Source organism: Colobus angolensis, unplaced genomic scaffold (assembly GCF_000951035.1).
Source record: "Colobus angolensis palliatus isolate OR3802 unplaced genomic scaffold, Cang.pa_1.0 Scaffold2, whole genome shotgun sequence".
NCBI lineage: Eukaryota > Metazoa > Chordata > Mammalia > Primates > Cercopithecidae > Colobus > Colobus angolensis.
In genome coordinates, this window is record NW_012115154.1 from 2222265 (window position 1) to 2245107 (window position 22843).

Below are 22843 nucleotides of genomic sequence, written 5' to 3' on the forward strand. Positions count from 1 at the left end.
AAAATTTTTTACTCTGCTCACATTCTATTTTTTTTAACCATTGTTTGTTGTGTTTATTCACTCTTCTATTTCTTCGAGTTTAGTTTTCATTTCTGGGGTGGTTTTTTCTCTATTTCTAATTCTTTCCTGAGTTCTGCCACCTAGTTCATGAGTTTTTAAAATTGTAATTTATCTGTTCCTGATGTTTTGTGTCATTTTCTTAATGTCTTTTAGTTTATTCTGAAGTAGCAGATTGCAGATTTTTTTTTCTGGTTTTATATGAAAGCTTTCATTGTCAGAGTGTTACTCTCCCCCTTTTTCTCTCACAGTAACTTTGTGTGGGATTCCACTTGATACTTTATTTTGCTCATTTTTATGTGAAATTAGTTTTCTCAGACTTTTGGAAGGGAGCACAATTCCTTCAAATAGCATCAAAATACATGGCAGCTTTCTTCCTGGGATTTCCTGGCTCTGTTCTCTGTCCCCACCCCTTTGGTCTAGACCTTCTCTTTCTTTTGTTTCTGTTGACTCCATTCTAATACATTTTTATTCCACTCCCATCACTTTCTCTGAGTGCGGAGCCTGTCTTAGCAGGGAGCCCCAGGTGGTCAGTTTCAAGAATTCACAGTTGACCCAGCTCCTTTAGAAGTTCCTATGACTTCTTACACTCAAACACTACTAAAGTGGGAACGACCCTTTTTCTGTTTCAGCTGTGGTTCCCAGATTGTCCTGCTTTGCTTTTCAGTGAATATTTTCCAGCTGTCTTGGCATTCCCGTTTCCAGGTCTTTCAGTCGTGATGCCGCTTCCTTCAGTTTCCTCCTGCATAGACACACCATGCAGGTGTTGTGGCTCTCCTCTGACTTTCTCCTGCATAGATACTGATACCATGCAGGAGTTGTGGTTATGAAAGCCCCACCTGCATTTTGGGGTTTGAGGAGATACTCTGTCACCTGGTTTTGCTGTATATTTTTTGACATGTTTTTGATTTTGCTATTTAGTTGCTATGTTTATTTTTATGTGGAATTCTAGAAGATCCAAAAAGTATGCTGCCACTACCACTGTCATCTTCTCAGTTATAATAAAATATATTACAATAAGGGAAAGAGTAAGGGTGGTATAAAATGAAATCACAGTAGTAAATGGTGTACTACTATAAAGTGATTCCCAGCAAAATAATGACAAATTCACGGGAGAGTGAATAACAACAAACACAAAAAATAAAGTAAATTCACAGCAGACTTGGTTAATATATAGTTATTTTATAGTAATGTCAAGTTTTTTTAGATGTATTCATGGAATTATTTAAACCTGTAGTTTTTAAATGGTGAAATGTAAATCAGGCCTGTTCCTTTCTTCTCTCATTACATCCTCCCCCGACTTTCCCAACACAATTTTCTCTTCATCTTGTTTACACAGAAACACGGAGCTCAGGGAAAGTAAAATGATTTTGGTAATAAAATATGCACCTGGGAGTGTGTTCAATGAGCCCATGTTAGCGCTTATGTGTCATGGTCTCTAAGGAACAATTTCAAAGCTTGACCTAGACTTTTTCAAGCTAGGAACAGTGAACAGCAAATTCTAATCCAGGTTATAAAAAAATGGTAAACATTATTCACTCTTTACATTATCCCTCCCAAATGTATACTGTTGTACATTAAAGTGGTTTATTGAGGTCCTGCTTTGTGCTAAAGTGTGTGTGCTGTGTGCAGGGATACAGCAGTGACAAAAGGGATGCTGATCTCTCTGGGATGTGACTTATTTCCAGAGATGTTAGGTGTGGCAGTCTTGGCATCACTACAGATAAGTTATTGTGATGCAAAAATGTATTGAAACTATGCTAGCCCCCAAGGCTAAGACAGGCGATTAATCTGAGTTGTGGTTTCACCACCTTTAACTATTGGCTATCCTTCCCTTGCGTGCTTGTTTGCTGTTATTTCCTGTGAAATTTTAAGTGAATGCCAATTTGTAGTGGAGCCTCGTAATGACATAAAAATCAAAACAGCAAGGCTTATTTCAGATTAAGTTACTGGCAGCAAAGAGTATTTTAAGTGTACTTGCTGTTTAAATAAATACCATTATAAATCCTCTTGTAAGTCTTTTATGTAAAACAAATAACCACTTGTTAATTTATCTTTTCTGTAAGTTAAGAACTTTATGTATTAGGTTTACTTTAAGGGAGGAAATCCAGTACCTGAACAGTTGCTAAATAGGTCATACTCCATCAGGCGATCTTTGTATCAACACATCCTCTGTTATTTATAAAACAACATGTGCTATCTGGGTTTTATTTCCTCCTTTTTTGTTGCCTTTTGCCACCAGACCATAAACCTTTTGAATGTAGAGACTATCTTTTATGTATCTGTATCCCCATTAAATGTTTACTAAACAGTGATCGTGATATTTGTGAAATAATGACAGAAAGACCCCCCCGCCCCATCAATTTTTCCTATTTCAGGATCATAATTAGACTTTGGTGGCTATGTTCGTTCAGTCAGTTAGCTATTGTATGTGTTGAGATCTGAGGAGACTAAAAAGACCGTAATAGTCTGGACCTTTGAGAAGTTTATAATCTCATTAGAAAGATAAAAATGCACACATAAAATGTGAGTAAAAATTGCCATATTTAGATGTCAAATAGAGTTTATATATTATATTACAGTCTTTATAAAAAGATTTTGGTTTTATTTATAAAGTTTGTTCTTTTCTTTTTCCTGAGTGAATATCAACTGTTTTTTATGCCTGTCTTTTTCCCCCTTTTTCTTTCCACATATTGGTCAATCTCTAGTACAAAAGAGAATTATTATAGATCTTTTAATCGTCTGACATTCTTAACATCAATATAATTCTCTAATGATATTTCTTACCTAGGAAAGAGATTCTATACACAGACAGCACGAGGCAGCCCGGCAAGCTCTAATGGGAAGGATACGCCCTGATCACACACTCCTATTTCAAAGGTAGCAATTTATCACATGAGCAACTTTAGATTGATTTCCTAGTGTCCAAATATATCAAATGAATCCTAAATCATGAACAGAAACAGAAACCTCTGTCCTAAAATGGACCCAGTGATTCAGCAGTACACCCAGTTCTAGAAGCTGTATTTCCTTTTCATTTGTATACATTATTAAAAGGCACAATATGCTCATAGCTACTAGAAACTGATGATTTTGTGAAGATTGCAAATAATATTTCTTTGCAAGAAGAAGACAGGTGATTAATCTGGAGTTGTGGCTTCACCACCTTTAACTACAATCTATCCTTTCCCTTGCATGCTTGTTTCGGTTCTTTTTATTGTTTGTAATTTTAAGTTATCTATTGAGAATCTTTAATCAATATAAATACATTTTTGTTCATTTGTTTGCTGCCATGTCAAAACAGAGTGATTAATTTTCTTGACGTTGGTAGGCTATCGTTGGATAGTCGGATTCAAAACACAGGCTGTGTGATATATGCAAATTTGTATGGGGGGTTTGCGAGGGTGGTGGCCAGGAATGAGACACTGTCTCCCAGAGCAGCTGAAGCTGAGCCTAGGTGACCACTGCCCAGCGGAATGCCAGGCCTGTTCAAACAGCCTGGACAGAGAAACTATGCAATTTTAAATATGAGTTCCAAATGGGTCGTCACAAAGGCAGATAGATGCTTTGATTTTGCCTGCATTTATATGCAACTGGGCTGCTTTGCACATAGCAACTCCAGCAAGTCTGAAGAACAGCAGGGTTTATTCACGAAAAATGGCTAATGATTCTTTTTCTTTCAAGTCAGTCCGAGGGAACAGACTTGCATACAGCACATATGAGTAGATGAAAAAGGATATTTTATACTAGAGTTTAGTTGAAAGTATAATGGTGGAATTTTTAGAAATATTTTACTTGGATACCATTTCAAAGCATTAGATTATAAATAAAGTTGGAAAACACCTATTTTTAACTTTTGTAGCAGTTGATATATTGCCAACCCTTGCATAACAAATGGACTGGGATTTATAATACAGTACATATGAATCTCCAGGAAGATAATTTGCCTATATTAGTACTTTAATGGCTATGGAATATTCACAGCAATGAATATTTACTTAACCTTCAAATTAGAATGTAATGATGCCAATGACTTAGACAAGCTCTGATGTGAATGTTTCTGAGTGAATACATTACATTATTCCACATAGATCTCATTCGCATTTGCATTTATCTGGGATATTTAGGTATATGTGTGTGTACACTTGGAATCATTACAAAATCCTTTGGTTCTTTTTTTTTTAATTTCCGATTCCAGGGGTCCAGTACCAGTACCTCTCACCAGTGGTCTACACTATTATACAACTTTAGAAGAACTACGGAAAAGTTTTGATCTTTGTGAAGACTATTTTAAACCTCCATTTGGACCATATCCTGAAAAGAGGTGAGTTGAGGTGTTTCGTTGGATGGAATTGGCTATTTTCTGCTGGTTAGTTAAAATCATGGTACTCATCTCTAGGCTTCAGAGAAATCCTAAAACTGGGAAGCAGGGTCCTAACTCCCGCTATAGAATTTGAAGGGAGTAGACCCTGCCCCGCTATGGAGGGCCCAAACATATAACCTAGGTTCATACCATTGGAAGCTTTTATCTGGGACTTTGAATCTTGAGGGAGTGATACAAAGACACAGGGACAGTTAGAGGTTATTCAAGTCACCAGTAGCAGAAGAACCGAGATTTCAGAGGAAGAGCACAGACATCCATTGTGGTAAGGCAGGCAATGATGTTCTGCTAATCTCTTCCTGTACTGTGATTCGGCTGTGTTCTTGGCTCCAAGCTTACCTTTGTTCCTGCCTCATTTTAAAGCCTGGTTCTCTAGTTTCCATTAATTTCATAAAGTACCCCATAGCCTTCCAATAATTACCTTTTTAATATTCATCTTGGCCAAAGAGTGTCTGTATTTGCAACCAACCATTTTGATTAGTACGATGCTGTATTTCAAAATGTTTACCAATGGAAGTCCAATATATAAAAGGCCATTTCAGGGTCTCAGTGTTCAATATATCACAGTGTGGCTCAAAAGCTGAACATGTTTAGGCTGAGGGCCCCATACAGACCACAACAGAGCCTCCATCGCTGATTGTAGTGCTGTGCTTTTGCGAACATTCTACTACATTTTGTTTCTCCTTCAGTTGCTCCTGCCACTGCAACTGACCATCTCGCTGTAGGTCTTGAAAACAAATTTACACAGAGATCTGGCTGGTTGGATCAATTGCCGTCTACTACGAGGTGCCCCTCTTGGATAGAGATCTCTAACCAGGGCCCTCATAGGTTGCTGGCTGGTCTATAGATTGGCTGTCCCTATGCCAGGCACCTATCCTTTAGCCAGTATTCTGTGGTCAGACCAGTGACAGCGAACCAAGTGGAAAAGTCTTCAGCAGGGGGCTGTGGGTATGGCAGTCTCTCTGGAGCGTCCAAACGCATGGCAATGTAATGGACGTACAATGTGACTGGAAGAAAGCTCACCAAAATGTTAACAGTGGCTATTTCTCTAGAATGACCAGTTATTTTATTTTTTCTTCTTTATCCTTTTTTTCCTGTAATACCTAAATTATTTGCACAGGGATATATATTTTATCTCTACATCCTAAAAAACTATTAAAAATCCCTAAGAATTTAATGAAATATTCAATAAATGAGAAAGTAAAAATATTTACACCAAAATATTATGTTATTATGTTCTAGTGAATAGATTATGGCCAGTTTTTGTTCTTTTGTTCACCCCCCCCCATATTTTCAACAATGAACATTTTTATAATTTTTGAAGCATTAGTATTTCTTTACAAAGTTATTTTAGAAGTCTGTCACAGCAAAGGGATATTTTATGAGGGTCATATATCATAATGAGAATGAAAACTTTTTAAATGAGCAATGCTTTCCTTCATTTCTGAGTTTTATTGTTCTGACACTTGGGGTTTCCTTTCATACATTTGATGATGAAAAATAGCTGTCCCCTCTCAGTGGTCCCCTCTCAGTCTGCACATTTCTCTAGAGCTGAGAGACCCTAGCATTATCATTAGTTAATTAGCTTTCTGTAACCATGTTGAAACTGTGATCTCTGAGGATTTGTTTGAGCTCTGAATTGTTAGTACAGTGAGGTAGGCAGATGGGAATACAGCACAAAAGAGAAAACAAAGTGGCCTAATGGGCTGCAGTAGGTTTACACATCATCTCTTCCTGTGGTAAAAGGGGTCAGGCCTGTGGCTCAAGTCTGACGCTTCACCTGTGGTCATGCATGTGTCTTTTAACTCCACCACTTTCTTTCTTCTGACTTTCAATGAGTATTCATTTAATACTTTGATGCAAAGGAAAAATAATTGTTGAAAGACAGAACTTGCTCTGTGATGACTTTTTTGGTGTGTGTCTTAAATGCAGATATATTCTTTCCCAAAACATTTGTGTTATAGTTTGAGCTGTTCCCCCATACCCCCAATTTCATATGTTGGAGTCCTGACCCCCAGGATCTCAGAATGTGACCTTATTTGGAAATAGGGTCACTGCAGATGTAATTTGTTAAGATGAGGCCATATTGGAGTAGGGTGGGCTCCTAAGCCAATAAGGCTGTCCTTGTAAAAAGGAGAAATTTGGACACAGGCACATGCATAGGGAGAATACCTTGTGATGAAGACTCAGACTGGGGTGATGGGCAGAAGCCAAGGAGCACCAAAGCTTGCCAGCAAACCACCAGAAGTGATGAGAGAGGCCCGGAACAGTTCTCCTTCACAGACCCTGGAAGGAATCCACCCTGCTGACACTTTGATTTTGGACTTTAGGCTTCCATAACTGTGAGACAATCAATTTCCTTTGTTTAAGCCACTCAGTTCATGGTACCTTGTTATGGCAGCCGGCGCAAATTAACACAACCTGTATTAAAAATCCAGTGAAATTTTTCTTGTCAATTCTTTCTGTGTTTCCTTTAACATGCTACATGGTTATATGCTATGTATGTATTTAATTTATATGTTATAAATATAACTTACTATTGTATGCACTATATCTTTATCATTTTGGGTTACTGCATTTTTCACTAAAAGGTGGAAGAACATATTTATGCATCTATCATTTGATAAAAAACTCTATCCCATAAAACATAAATGCATCTACTGCTGTATTTAGGGGAAGAGACTCAGTCTAGGAATAAATCTAAAGAGAAGATCCCATGCATAGGTTAATAATGACACTTTCCCAATGCAGGAAATAGAGGAGAGATTTGTCCGGTGACTTGAAGAGCCAGACGTTGGCAATATTGGTCTCAGTTTACTCCTCTCTGGAAAGTGCTTCTTGGGCAAGCTCAATTACCCTAGGTGGGAGCAAGAGATTGGGAAACAAGGTTTCCTAGGAGACTTTGCTCTATCTAAAGGGGTCCTAGGCCTGGTGTGGTGGCTCACACCTCTAATCCCAGTGCTTTGAGAAGTCAAGGTGGAAGGATTGGATCATTTGAGCCCAGGAATTCAAGACCAGCCTCAGCAACATAGTGAGACCCTGTTTCTACAAAACAAACAAACAAACAAATTAGCTGGGCATGGTGGTGTGTGCCTGTAGTCTCAGCTACTCAGGAGACTGAGGTGGGAGGATGGCTTGAGCACAAGAGGTCAAAGCTGCAGTGAGCCATGATTGCACTATTGCATTCCAGCCTGGGTGACAGACCCAGTCTCAAATAGATCATTAAATTAAATTAAATATTAAAGGGACCTAACATTCTGGTGTAGAATTCCAAAAGCTGTTGTCCAACAAAGAGAAGACAGTCCCAAGAACTCAGCCCAAGATGGTAAAATGGACCTCCTCCTTTGAGCAAGCAATTAGACTTCTCTGCCACTTGATAACAAGTAACCGACACTTCTAAGCAGAACCCTTAGGGTGCAGAGAGAGTGCCCCATCACAGAACACCTCTGTCTGGGAACGTTGGTGCCATGTAGCCCTAGCTGTAGTTGACAGATATCTGAGGTCCGAGTAGTAGGCAGGTGTCTATGCCCAGCAGCATGTGAGCTTTCCAGGAGAGCTGGGTTTGGATTCCCAAGTGCACCAGTGCTGTGGCCTCCGCTTGCCATTCAAACATGATACAGACAAAGTGAGTGGCACGCATTAGCTGTGTGACCCTCAGTATGCCTATGCCACCCCACTCCCTTAACTCCTGGCTCAAGGACAGGCCCAGATGATAGCTAATGGCACTATGTTTTTCAATACTAGAGCCCTGAACTCCTGGGAGCATTTCATTAAGACTGGCTTCTACCCTTTTAATCTCTGCCACAGTCATAATATCGTCCTAGTAAATGTAGATGCCTTCATTTAAATGGCAGGCTTTACCTTGTATAGACCCAATTGCATCAGCCTTTCCTGTTGCCAGGTATGAATCTAGTTAAATGTGGAGTGTGAACAAGTAGAGGTCAACTTGAACTTGATCCTAGAAATGTACTTCTTTGCTGGGATAGGGATCATAATATTGGAACTACAGAAAAGAAAGTATAATCATAGCCACCTACTAGGTTCTGCAGTGAAAAATTACCTATTAATTTTCAACATTTTAATCAACCTTTGGCCAAATCATGAAAAGACAGAATTATGAATACAAAGCTTAACATAATCAACATTGACAGTGAAAAGCAGACCTGTAATGACAAAGTTTAGGAGGTAGAGGTGGAGGGTCAATTTTATTATCTGTTGTTAATGAAAGAAGAAATGGAGTTTTAAAATATGATATATGAAGATGCAGATCTGACAGATGGAAGAACTGAGAATAGTGATAGAACTATGTAGGGGGAGTGTTATAAAGTGAGTTAAGTTCTTCCGTATCATAGCAGAAATCGTATCTATTAAAAGATATATTTAAAATTGATGTCAGGGTTGGGTGGTGTGGCTCACGCCTATAATCCAAGTATTTTGGGAGGCCAAGGTAGGCAAATCACTTGAGGTCAGGAATTCAAGACCAGCCTGGACAACATGACAAAAACGCATCTCTACTAAAAATATAAAAATGAGCCAGATGTGGTGGTGCGCACCTGTAGTCCCAGTTACTGAGGGGGCTGAGGCAGGAGAATCAGTGAAAACCAGGAGGCAGAGGTTGCAGTGAGCCAGGATGGCACCACTGCACTCCAGCCTGGGTGACAGACAGAGCCTCTCTGTATAATTTGACTTAATTTTAACCATATATAGAGAGCAGGTTGATTAAAATGTTAATGAGAAGTTTTTGGAGAGATGAGAAAAAGTTTGTCTAAGTCCAAATCAAATTTAAAAGAAAAACAGCAAACTTTATACAATACAACAAAAGGGTTAATATTCAATATGTAAAGAGTTCAGACAAATTGGTAAGAAAAACAGTATGGTCCTCAACAGATAAATGAGGAAAAGACATACACAGGTCACAAAAGGAGTATGGGGAGGAGCTAATGAATAAATATAAAAAATAATGTTTAATCTTGCTTGTGATTAGAAAGCAATTTTAAATAATATGCCACTTTTTGCTTGTTTAATTAGCATGACTGATTTTTTTAAAATTATTTTTTAAACGGTGCAAAGAGAAAGATACTGCTGGAGAGCCCAGATTTCGTTGGGAGATAAAATTTCACAATCTTTTGGGGAGCAATTAGGAAGTTTATAGCAAAATCCTAAATAATATATTTACTATTGACCTAGTTATCCTGCTTCTGGGAATTAATGCTGTCTTAAACCCTTCAGGCTTATATAATAAAATACCATAGACTGAGTAGCTGATAGACAACAGACATTTATTTCTCCCAGTTCTGGAAGCTGGAAGTTTAAGATCAAGGTGCTGGCGGATTCAGTGTCTGGTCAGGGCCCACTTTCTGGTTTCCAGATGCCATCTTGTGGCATTGTGTAGATGTGTCCTCTACACAATGGAAGGGGTGAGGGAGCTCTCTGGAGTTTTAAATAAGGGCACTAATCCCACCATGAGGGCCCCACCCTCATGACCTAAGCACCTCCTGAAGGCCCCGCCTCCTAATATAATCACTTTGGGGATGAGAATTTCAACATAGGAATTTGTGGGGATGCAAACATTCAGACCCTAGCAGATACTACTAAATTAACATGTGGAAAATCATCATATACAAAGATATTCATTATGACAGAAAAAATTCGAAAGAACCTGAATGTCCAAAAATAAGAGAATGATCAAATAAATCATGAAGCGTATACTTGATGGGCTGTTATGCAGCGGTTAAAGATCAGGGTTCAGAAAACTGTTGATAACTTAAAATTCACTGAAATTCACTGAAAATGTGCACAATTACATAAAACAAAAAGAGCCAAACTGTAAGAGTGGCTTTCTATGTCTGATTTTCCTTTTTCCTTCTAGTTTTCTGTATTTTCTAAATTGTCTATAATGCATATGATTTACTTTTATAGTGAGAAGCAATTAGTGAACTTTGTTTTTAGGAAATTAATACAGTGGATAAAGATAAGTCAATCCAAAACAACTGAACTGAAGTATGAATGTATATGGGATATGAGAAGCAGAGTTACAAAGCTAGTGGATCTTGTGTAACACTCAACCACATGCCAGTTTCTGTTCTGGGAATGTGACATATGTTATCTCAACACACACACACGCGCACACACACACACAAATTTATAACTACTACCCGGCGAGAAAAAAATGCCATCATTTTCCTCATTTTAAAAATGTGACAACTGAGGCAAGTTAATTAGTCGGTAAAAGGACCTGAAGCTATCAAGTCTCAGAGCTGAGGTCTGAACCAAAGCCAAAAGGCTCGAATCTTTGTGCTAAGCCACTTGGCTACACTGTTTACAAGGCTTAGAACTTAACTGAAGGAAGAAGACATGTATAGAGAAACACCAATGACACCATCACGTCTGTGATGAATGAAAGACAATTAGTTCAGACATCTTTTTTGTCTTTCATTATTTTCTACCAGAGGTTTCTTTTTTCTCCCCAAACTACCTCTTATTTGCTAAAGCCCCCCAAAATATGCCAGCATCTCCGACAGAGAATTCACGTTATTCTCTGTGGATTGCTAAAGAAAAATTATTAAACTTTTAAAAATGGAAGGGCCCCATATTTGCATTTCAACTCTATGTCTGAGGGGTTCGCCAACATTTTTACCTTTCTTTTTTTGACACTTGCTGTTAACTAGAAATCTTTCTGTGTGTGCATGGGGGATGAGGGGATCTTTTTATCTGGTCTCAGCATGATTCCTTGCCAAGGTCCTACCAATGGCTGAGGGCACCCAGTGATGAGACAGCTGGGGAGGTCAAGAGCACAGTCTATAAATACTTCAGTCGGCCACCATCTGGTCCTGGAGTCATTGGCTGGTGAGATCCAGAAACATGGACAGGGACAAGCCCCCTGTGGCCTGTGTCAGAAGAGACACATGTCACTTGGGTTATGGCGCCCTCTTCCCAAGCCCTAGTGGTATAAAACTCCAGGCCTCATGCTTTCTGGCTCCTGCCTTTTCAGTAGTTGATTATCCTATTCCCATCCCTGAGCCTTCTCTTTAAAAAGTCTACTTCTGGCCGGGAGCGGTGGTACATGCTGTAATTCCAGCACTTTGGGAGGCTGAGGCAGGTGGATCACCTGAGGTCCGGAGTTCGAGAGCAGCCTGACCAACATGGAGAAACCCCATCACTACTAAAAACACAAAATTAGCCAGGCGTGGTGGTGCATGCCTGTAATCCCAGCTACTTGGGAGGCTGAGGCAGGAGAATCACTTGAAACAGGGAGGCAGAGGTTGCAGTGAACTGAGATTGCACCATTGCACTCCAGCCTGGGCAACAAGAGCAAAACTCTGTCTCAAAAAAAAAAAAGAAAAAGTCTACTCCTTACCTTTTTCCAATTAGTTTTCCAAGCCAGCATCTTTCTATCATTCCTGAAGTTTACTTTGACTGAAGCATTCTGGAACCATTAAGTTGGAGATGAGAAGTCTCCCAGTGAGGCCCTTCAGATGTCACAATGGTCCCTCTGCTGAGAGCATTCTCCTTCCTCCCCTCTAGTTTCAACCTCCACCCCACCTTCCCTCTTTTCTAGCTAATTGATCCCACATGTCTTAACTAAAATGGCACTTCCTCAAGGAAAGCTGTCCTGGAATGCCTAATATATCATCTTATAGCATCTGCATTTTCCTTCATATCTCAGTTTTTGTAAAGCACGTGTGTGATTAGATACACCCCCCCAGTCTGTAAGCTGGACAGGGCAGGTTCAGATCACATGTTCACTGCTATATCCCCTGAACCTCCTCAGTGTTAGATTTGTGAATGAGACTTGATAAGTGAGTGACAGAAAAGGGTTAAGAGTGTAAACAATCTTTGGGGTCCCAAGGTGGGAGATGGGGACTGCACTGGTCAGGGAGAGGGGAGAGGATAGTGTCCACCTTTCTGTCAGGTGGAATCAAAGCTGTCCCCCTTGCTGAGTCAGGGACTACTAATGGCATGACTTCAATGTTTAGTGAGGAAATTTCACTCAGCGAATTTCTCCTGCCTTCTTGCTTAGGCCTGAAACGCCATGAGAGCTGCATTCTTTTAAGACTTTGGCCCTTGTTAAAAGGCAGGATTTATCCAAAACGTAATGGCTTAAATATCAACCATTTTCTTGTGATCAATTTCAGATTCTCCAATGAGAGCAAACATGGTGGGGATGAGGCACAGTGCGTAGAAGTGCCTGTAAACAAGGTTCAGCTGCTTGCCAGGGCTTTGCAGGATGAGCTCCCCTGGTAGAGCTGCCTCCCTGGAAGGGAGAGAAGAAACAGGTGAATCCCAAAGGAGAGGAACCTGGCAGTAGGAAGTGTTTTGGCTCAGAAGCAGGGATGTCAGGCACCCAATCATACCTGAACATTATCCTAAAAGTGGAAATGAATGTGGGGCATAGTGGCTCACACTGTAATCCCAGTACTTTGGGAGGCCAAGGCTGGTGGATCACCTGAGATCAGAAGTTCGAGACCAGCCTGGCCAACATGGCGAAACCCCGTCTCTACTAAAAATACAAGAATTAGCCAGCAATGGTGCATGCCTGTGGTCCCAGCTACTCGGGAGGCCGAGTCAGGAGAATCACTTGAGCCCAGGAGGTGGACGTTGCAGTCAGCCCAGATCGTGCCACTGCCCTCCAGTCTGGGCAACAGAGTAAGACCCTCTCCAAAAAAAAAAAAAAAAGGAAAGGAAATCACAGTCCCCAAAACCTATGCCCAGTGTGAGGTCACCTAACATGGTTTTGTTTCTCTATCCTTGATATAGCACTGATTCTAAAATCCTGGAGATGAGGATCTGTGCCTTACTCATCTTGTTTTATACTCCAGCACTTATCATGATGTCTTGCCCTTAGTAGATACTCAGCCATGTCTTGTATAATGGATGGGACATTTATGCTGATGTGTACAGTACCTAATATACTTTAAGATATGTCAGCTGCTATGTAGCACCTGCTATAGACACTGTTGAAAACTAGCTCAACACAAGGTAACCCAGTGAAGTCATAGGCATAGATCGTGTGGCCATTGGTAGTGCATAGTTTGCATCTCAAAAAGATCTTTGATTTTTCATTATTTCAGTGGGAAGGATTCCTCGGTTTCCACGAAATGTTCATTGCTTCGGTTCTGTCCGTGGTCAAAAGAATTGCCTTTCCAGCCTCCAGAGGGGAGCATTTCTTCACACCTAGGATCAGGAGCCAGTGACAGTGAGACCGAAGAGACCCTGAAAGGTATGAGTTAGGGCAGGCGCTGTGACTCACCCCTGTAATCCCAGCACTTTGGGAGGCCAAGGTGGGTGGATCTCCTGACATCAGGAATTCAAGACCAGCCTGGCCAAAATGGTGAAACCCCATCTCTACTAAAAGTACAAAAAATTAGCCAGGCGTAGTGATGGGCACCTGTAATCCCAGCTACTCAGGAGGCTGAGGCAAGTGAATTGCTTGAACCCAGGAGGTGGAGGCGGAGGTTGCAGTGAGCTGAGATCGCACTACTGCACTCCTGGGCAACAAGAGCAAAACTCTGTCTCAAAAAAAAAAAAAAAAAAAAAAAAAAAAAGAAAAACAGGTATGAGTTGTTTCACATATGGTACTATAAATATAAGTCTGTATTATATTTATATATGTTTCCCACTGTCTTTTTATTGATCCCAATTTTTGCAAGTTAAATGAGAGGATTGAGTCAGAATCTCCCTCTAAGGTAGAGTGTTACCTTGTTGCCCACTGTTGAGAAAGGTGGGGAATCCACCCACAGTCACTTAGCTACTTTGAGTAGAAGCTGCTGCACTGTCCACCTGGCCACATTATCTGCACGGGTCTGGGGCAAGGACCGCATGCTCTTTGGAAGAGGTTTTGGTGAGGTAGACTCCATTCAGTGAAGGGGAGGAGAGCTTGGAGGCTTTGCGTTGCAGTCCAGTCTTCACTGTGGTGGTTTGGCAGAATTCTGATGACTTTAGGCTCGAAGGATCTGGCCCAGCCCCTCTTCACCCCCCTTTTGCTCCTAGATCCCAAACACACATGTGAATGTCCATGTCCAGACAGAGGCAGAAGGGACATTGTATTTTTCTCTCTGGGCTCAGCAGCAGTGTTCACAAATAACACTGAGTAAAGACCTTGAACAGGAGGTGAAAATGGGAATGGGAGAGAATAATCTGGGTGTCAATAGCAAAGGTGGTGCTCTGTGAGTAGCTGATAGAGGAAGGAAGCGAACGGGGAGAGCTCTCTAACATTAGCCTTGGTGAGGTAGCTGTTTTCTCAAATGTCCAATTTTCAACAAAAGAGCAAAGGCCTACAAAGAAACAGAAAAGTGTGACCATAGTTTATTGACCCCTGCCTAAATAAAAGGGAAATGAAGTTACTTTCAAGTAAATTTTATTTGCAGACCCCTTCAACACTCATCATTCACGACAGTATTTTATAGATGCACAACAATTTCTTTAATAAACTGAAATTTGCTAAGATTTAAAGTCAAATGTGGTTGGGCGCAGTGGCTCATGTCTGTAATCCCAGCATTTTGGGAGGCTGAGGTGGGCAGATCACTTGAGGTCAGGCATTTGAGACCAGCCTGGACAACACGGTGAAACCCTGTCTCTACTAAAAATACAAAAAGCAGCTGGGTGTGGTGGCGTGCACCTGTAATTCCAGCTACTCAGGAGGCTGAGGCAGGAGAATCACTTGAACCCGGTAGGTGGTGGTTGCAGTGAGCTGAGATTGTGCCACTGCACTCCAGGCTGGGTGCCAAAGTGAGACTGTCTCAAAAATAAATAAAAATTCAAATGTACTGGTTTGTAAACCTTTATTCCTATTTTTTTAAATGGCAATATTATTTGTCTCCAACACTGTTCTCACTGTGGATGAATTATCTAAGCCTGGATACTCTAAAACTGCTTCCATAAGCAATTCCAGCACCCCGAGATACAATTTAGCTGGTTCTAGGACTTGAACGGATTGAAAAAGGAGGCCTACTCCTCTACCGTCTGCTTTCTTCTCAACATGTTTGCTTTGCTCTTTCCTGTTTAAAAAATATCCCCACGGATAAAAACAAAAACCAGCAAACAGGGAAGGGCTGGACACAGTGGCTCACACCTGTAATCCCAGCACTTTGGGAGGCCAAGGTGGGAGGATCACCTGAGGTCAGGAGTTCAAGACTAGCCTAGCCAACATGGTGAAACCCCATCTCTACCAAAAATACAAAAATTAACCAGGTGTGGTGGTGGCACATGCCTGTAATCCCAGCCACTCAGGAGGCTGAGGCATGAGAATCATTTGAACCTGGGAGGTGGAGGTTGCTGTGAGCTGAGATCGCACCACTGCACTCCAGCCTAGGTGACAGAGCGAGACCTGGTCTCAAAAAAATAAAAAAATAAAAAAAAAGGAGGAGGTTTTTTCTTTTCTTTTGCTGATAACAATATCCTCTCAAACAATGTCTTATTTTTTCTTTGAATATATCCTAAAAAGGTCAATGATTCCTTTGACTTTTCATTGCTTTGGTTTGGCCAATAGATCCAGTCTTCATAATCTTATCCGTCATTTCCATTTCTCTCACTCTCTATAGAATCCTCTGCTTTACTTTCTCAATCCCTGCTACTCTGCTTTCTTACCAGTGAGAATTCTGCTTCTGCTATGGCCACCATGCCTCTACCTTTCTTCTCTATCTTCTAAACTCCTCCTGCTTCCCACAGTCCCTGGAGAAACCGAGATCCAGATGTCTTCCTGCTTGGTGAGCAGGCCAATCTTTAGAGGGCATTAAATGAAGCTTCTATAGGAAGAACTTCACTTCACTGTGTGTGTGTGTGCATGTGTACGATTGTGAAAGAGTACCTAGTGCAGCACTGTTACAGAGGGCATGAGCAAGTGGAAGAATCGCTAGTGGCTGCACCCTGTAGCATCCTGCGGTCACTGGGCAAGTTGATACAACCTAAGGCTTGTTTAGCCATGTACATGCTATAGTCTGACCTCGTCCACTATTGTTCTTCCTTGAATGTCATTTCTTTCTCTCTTTCTTTTTTTTTTTTTTTTTTGGCCTCAAGTGATCCACTCACCTTGGCCTCCCAAAGTACTGCGATTACAGGTGTGAGCCACTGCACCTGGCCTCATTTATTTCTTATAGTTTGTCATGAATGAATTCTAGAAATTGTTCTGGTGCTTATATCATGCAACACTTATTTTCTTTGTACCAAGAAACCAAGGGATTAACTATCATTTTTTCTGAATGTTTTACAGCACTGCCTATACAATCATTTTCACGTGAAAAAGAGTCTCACCAACACAGAAAACACTCGGTCCCAGTCATCAGTCGCCCAGGTTCCAATGTCAAACCCACCCTCCCTCCAATCCCTCAGGGCCGCAGGTAGACCAGCACTTGATGTCTGATCCTAACATGGAAAACTTGCTCTGCTGATGTCGAATTCCTTGCCTTACCTGGCCATGGATCCAGCTGTTTCTCACTCAACCCATTACCCACAGAAGAATGTTTTATCTGCCTTAATTCTCTCAATCAGTTTCTTTTGTGATTCTTTGGCTGGTGTCTTTAGTTTTTTTAATTAAAAAAAATTGTTTCTTAAATAATTTTCAAAGATGTGAGTTTTTTTTTTTTAGAATGTGAGTTATTCTTAGCTTTTAAAAATATCGTTTCTTTTTTTTCTATAGCTATAAATAAATTTTTTCCAGCTGCTACCTGCTCGGAAATATCAGATGGGAAAATCTCCCAAGATCTCTGCACTGTGATATACAGAGTGGCTTTCTGATATATCCAACTGGGATTGTGCTCTTAAAATTTCAATATGTCCATTTACAACATTCCTGTATGCTCTAGAGGACTGATTTATTTTGTTCTGATTATGCAAGGACTGCAGAGTTCCATTGAACTTGTAGCCAACATGATAGCGACTGCATCTCTCATAAGGAATTAATGTAATTTTCAGGGGTTCTTGACTTGCTTTAGCAACATGAAAAAATAAAGAGTAACAGTTCTTTTATTTCACCCTTCTTTGACTCTGATTATGGACTGCTTGTGATATACTTTTAGACAACTTTCTAAAAAAAGTATATCTAAAAGATATACTTTTAGACAACTTTCATCATCTTTGTGGTTTCACTTCTTGTCTTAAAAAGAAACACCTCCATTGAGCAGTTATAGACAAGGCTGGTATTCAGCTAGCATGTGCCAGTAAGGCTATCCTGATCGTTAAAACTTTGAGATACATTCCTTTGTACTGGTAAATGGTCTCTTCTCTGAGTACTCTGTGCATGATGACTAGTGAAAAGAGAAGCCTCCACATAGTACTATACTCATTGTTAAATATTTTGAGTATCATAATCCTCTAATGACTTTACTTTTTAAAATATCAAAACCCCTTTTAATAATCCACTTCGCTGTGACAAATTTGGTGGTAACACAATTTACTGTTGGCTCCTGTCCTCCCCCTAGTCCTGCTCTCAAACAGAAGCTGATGAAAATTCTTTTCTTGGGATTGGTGAGGGTGGAGCCGGAGGACCATGAAGGAGATGACCAGGTTGGGCAGGGAAATCGGAGGCAGCTAAATCCTCTTCAGGTATGAAGGAGAAATCAAGACATTCTGAGATGAAAGAAAACAAAAATAATTTGTTGCTAACAAACCTATCCTAAAAGAATAGTTGAAGGAAATTATTGAAACAGAATGGAAATGATAAAAGAAAGAAACCTGAAGGATCATGAAGGAAGAAAGAAAAATGGAAAGAGTAAAAATATGGAATACTACGCAGCCATAAAAAGAATGAAAACCTGTCCTCTGTAGCAACATGGATGCAGCCAGAGGCCATTATCCTAAGTGAAATAACTCAGAAACAGAAAATCAAATATCACATCTTCTCATTTACAAGTGGGAGCTAAACAATGGGTACACATGGACATACAGATGGCAACAATAGGCACTGGGACTCCAAAAGGGTGGGGAGTGATATGGTTTGGCTGTGTCCCCATTCTAATCTCACCTTGAATTGTAGCTCCCATAATTCTCACGTGTTGTGGGAGGGACCTGGTGGGAGACAATTGAATCATGGGGCACTTTCCACCATACTATTCCCATGAGTAGTGAATAAGTCTCACGAGAACTGATGGTTTTATAAGGGGTTTCACCTTTTGCTTGGCTCTCATTCTCTCTTGCCTGCTGCCATGTAAGACGTGCCTTTCACCTTCTGCCATGATTGTGAGTCCTCCCCAGCCATGTGGAACTGTAAGTCCATTAAACCTCTTTTTCTTTGTAGATTACCCAGTCTCTGGTATGTCTTTATCAGCAGCATGAAAACGGATTAATAGAGGGGGCAAGGTTTGAAAAAGTTCCTATTGGGTACCATGTTCACTATTTGGGTGACGGGTTCACTAGAAGCCCAAACCTCAGCGTCATGCAATATGCCAGTGTAACCAACCTGCACAAGTACCCCCAGAATCTAGAATTAAAAATAAAATAAAATAAAATACATTGAACTGAATAAAAATGAAAATATACCATATCAAAATTTGTAGTATGCATCTAAAACAGTGCTGAAAGGGAAATTTATACCACTAAATGCCTACATTAGGCAAGAAAAGTCTTAAATCAGTAAGCTCCTATCTCACGAACCAGAACAAAAGCAAAATAAACCCAGATCAAGCAGAAGAAAAGAATAAAGAGCAGACATTAATAAAAGTGGAAAAAACAGTAAGGGAAAATCAATAAAACAGGACTATCTATTTAGTAAAAACAGATGAAGATAATATAGTTTAATACAAATTACCAATAATATAAATGAAATAGGGGATGAAACTACAGACTCCTTGAATATCAAAAAGATAATAAGGAAATACTACAAACAACTCTACATATGTAATTTGACAATTTAGATAAACTCATTTCTTAAAAAACACAAACTCCCATAACTCACGCTGCATGGCATAGATAATTCGAATAACCCTATAAATATATTAAGGAAATCGAAGAATTAGGTTGAATTAAAGAATTTATAATTGAATTTGAAAAAGAATCTCCAAGCCCAAATGCTTTCACTGAAGACCCAATTGCTAACAGAAGCATTCACACCAATTCTATACAATCCCTTCCAGAAAACAGAAGAGGAAGGAAAACTTCCCAGTTCGTTTTATGAGGCCAATATTACCGTGATACCAAAATCAGACAGACAATATAAAAAAAGAAAACTGCAAACCAATATCACTTATATACGCAAAAATTCTTTTTTTTTTTTTGAGACAGAGCCTGGCTCTGTTGCCCAGGCTGGAGTGCAGGGGCTCCATCTCGGCTCACTGCAAGCTGAGCCTCCCAGGTTCACGCTATTCTCCTGCCTCAGCCTCCCAAGTAGCTGGGACTACAGGCGCCCGCCACTGCGCCCGGCTAATTTTTTTTATATTTTTAGTAGAGACGGGGTTTCACCGTGTTAGCCAGGATGGTCTCCATCTCCTGACTTTGTGATCTGCCCGCCTCGGCCTCCCAAAGTGCTGGGATTACAGGTGTGAGCCACCGCGCCCGGCTGCAAAAATTCTTAACAAAATATTAGACAAAAAAGCCCAGGACTAGACAGATTCATAGCCAAATTCTACCAGTTGTACAAAGAGCTACTACCAATCTTACTGAAACTATTCCAAAAAATCATAAGGAGGGATTCCTTTCTTACTCAGTTCAATGAATTTTTAATTCCCTTTAGAGTTCCCTGTAGATCCACAGATTATTTAGAAGTGTGTTGTTTCATTTCCAGATACTTACAGGTTTTCCTGTTACCTTTCTGTTGTTAATTTCTAGTTTTATTTCATTGTGGTCAGAGACATACTCTATATGATTTCAATTTTTTTTTTTTTTTGAGAGAGAGTCTCTCTCTCTGTTGCCCAGGCTAGTGTGCAGTGGTGCCACCATAGCATGCTGCAGTCTTGACCTCCTGAGCTCAAGCAACCCTCCTGCCTTAGCCTCCCAACTAGGTGGGAATACAGGTGTGTGCCAGTACACCTGGGTAAGTTTCTTTTTTTGTAGAGATGCGGTCTCATCATGTTGTCCAGGTTGGTCTTAAACTCCTGGCCTCAAGTGATCCTCCTGCCTCAGCCTCCCAAAGTACTAGGATTACAGGTGTGCCCAGCCTCAATTCTTTTAAATTTATTGAAATTCTTCTGTGGCTCTGGATACATTCCACCTTGGTAAATATTTCATGAGCGAATAAAATTCAGCAATACATAAAAGATGTGTGCACTGTGACCAAGTGGGATTTAATCCAGAGATGCCAGGTTGGTGTGACAGTTGAAACCAACAAGTGAAATCTATCATAATAATAGGCTAAAGAGGAAAAATCAGAATATATAAATTGATGCAGGAAAAGCACTTGACAAAGTCCAACACCCATTCACAATAAAAGTCTAGGAATAGAGGGTACCTTCCTCAACTTGATAAAGCACAGCTACAAAATATTTACAGTTAAAATCATACTTAGTGGTTACAGGCCGAATGGTTTCTCTCTGAGAATAACAAGGCAAAGGTGACTACTTTAATCACTCATTTAACATAGGACTAGAAGTTCAAGCCAGAGCAATAAAGCAGGAAAATGTAGTAAAAAGAATACACATCAGAAAGAAAGAAATCCTTACCTGCAGATAATATTATGATCTACATAGCAAATTCCCAGAAATCTAGAAAAGAAAAACTCTTAGAATGATTAAATGTGTTCATTAAGGTCTCAGGTATCAAGATCGATACAAAAAATCAATTGTATTTCTGCATACTAACAATGAGCATTTGGAAACAGAAATTAAACTACACTCACTCAACAAAACGAAGTATTTAGATGCAGATCTTTTAAAAATGCGCAAGACTTACATCTTACAAGTGAAGAAGAATAATATAATAAAACTCTAAGCCCATAATATACCCACTTTAAAAACAAAACATTACTAATATATTTAAGGCCCATTTTGTATCCTTTCTAATTATATTTTCCTGATTTCCCACCCTTTATTCTCAGTTTAGTTTTTTATCCTTCCCATGAATCTTTTACACTTTTGGTATATATGTGTCTATTCCTAACAATATATACTGTTGTTCTCCATGAGTCAATACTTCATGTTACACTACATATATTCAGCAATTAACTTTTTTCTCAACATTATGTTTGTAAGATTAATCCACATAGATTTAATTATTGTAGTTTTATAATTTTCATTGCTATATAATATTACACTGTAAGAATATACGGTAATTTATTCACTTTTCTGTTGGTGAACACTACATTTGTTTCCACATGTTTGTTATTATGAAGGATGCAGCTAAAAACATTCTTGTGTAGGGGTGGAATTGCTGCATTATAGGTATACAAATATTTAACTATCAGATATTACTATAATGGTTGCTGTAATATGCTCTCACCAACACATAAGAGAGTGCTCATTTTTTCACATTTTCCACAAGTGGCATTAATAGTCTTTTTTTTGCTAATCCAATAAATGTTAATGTAACTCATTGTGGTGTTAGGTGTTTAGTTTGAATTTCTCCAATTGTGAAGTAAAGTTGAACATTTTAAATAAGCTTATTGGCCACTTATGGTTCTCTTCTGTGAAATGCCTGTTTACGTGTTTTGCCCAATTTTAAATTGAGTTATTATCTTTTTCTTATTGATTTGATGTATTTATATATTCTGGTTAATAATTCTTTGTTAATTATGCATATTACAAAGATCTTTTTCCAGGTAGTGACTTATCTTTTCAACTTTTAAAATGTTATATTTTAATGAATAAAAGTTTTTTATATGGTCAACTTTCTCAATCTTTTTGATTTGTACTTTTTACATCTTATGAGTTTCTTTTTTATCCTATTGTCATAAACATAATCTCAGATATTTTTCTAAATTTTTGTTAAGTTTCGCTCTTCAATTTAGGCCTATATTTTACTTGGAATGAACTTCTGTGTATGATGTAAGATAAGATTGAATTTTTTTTAATTCCAATTGTCGCATTACTCTCCCTCCTAGTTTGTAAGACCTTCTCTCTCATAGATTGTTTCCCTAAATGCTTGGATTTATGTTTCAAATTCTACAAATGCCTCAGTTGGAGTTGGTTAGAATTACATTTAATTCAAAAATTTGAGGAGGCTTCTCTTTTTTTATGATACTTGCTCTCTATATCTATAAACATTCTCTATTTATGTAGGTTTTCATTAATTTCTTTAATAAAATTGTATACTTTTCTTCATAAAGGACAAATGTATCTTTAGTGAGATTTATTCCTAGATGTGTTTAATCTTGGTTGTCGTAAATTGAATGTTTTTAAAGGTTATATTTTCTCTGTCTGGTGTATAAAATGCAATTCATTTCTACAGATAACCCTGTGTATTAATTCTGACAATGTACTATAGATTATTTCAGGATTTCTATGCAGATAGTATAATAAAAAATAACAATGTTCCCTTTCTTTC

The 22843-nt window shown here is 39.3% G+C and overlaps 1 protein-coding gene across 1 annotated transcript in view; it reads left to right on the plus strand.

Annotated features, from left to right (window-relative positions):
- LRGUK (leucine-rich repeats and guanylate kinase domain containing) overlaps positions 1–16988 on the plus strand; it is a 130271-nt gene extending 113283 nt beyond the window's left edge. Inside the window, exons 17-20 of the mRNA XM_011941220.1 lie at positions 2849–2937; positions 4256–4381; positions 13510–13658; positions 16647–16988. Of these exons, the coding sequence (XP_011796610.1) occupies positions 2849–2937; positions 4256–4381; positions 13510–13658; positions 16647–16777 (495 nt within the window). The 3' untranslated portion in view covers positions 16778–16988. The remainder of the gene's footprint in view (positions 1–2848; positions 2938–4255; positions 4382–13509; positions 13659–16646) is intronic.
- The last annotated feature ends 5855 nt before the right edge of the window (positions 16989–22843 follow it).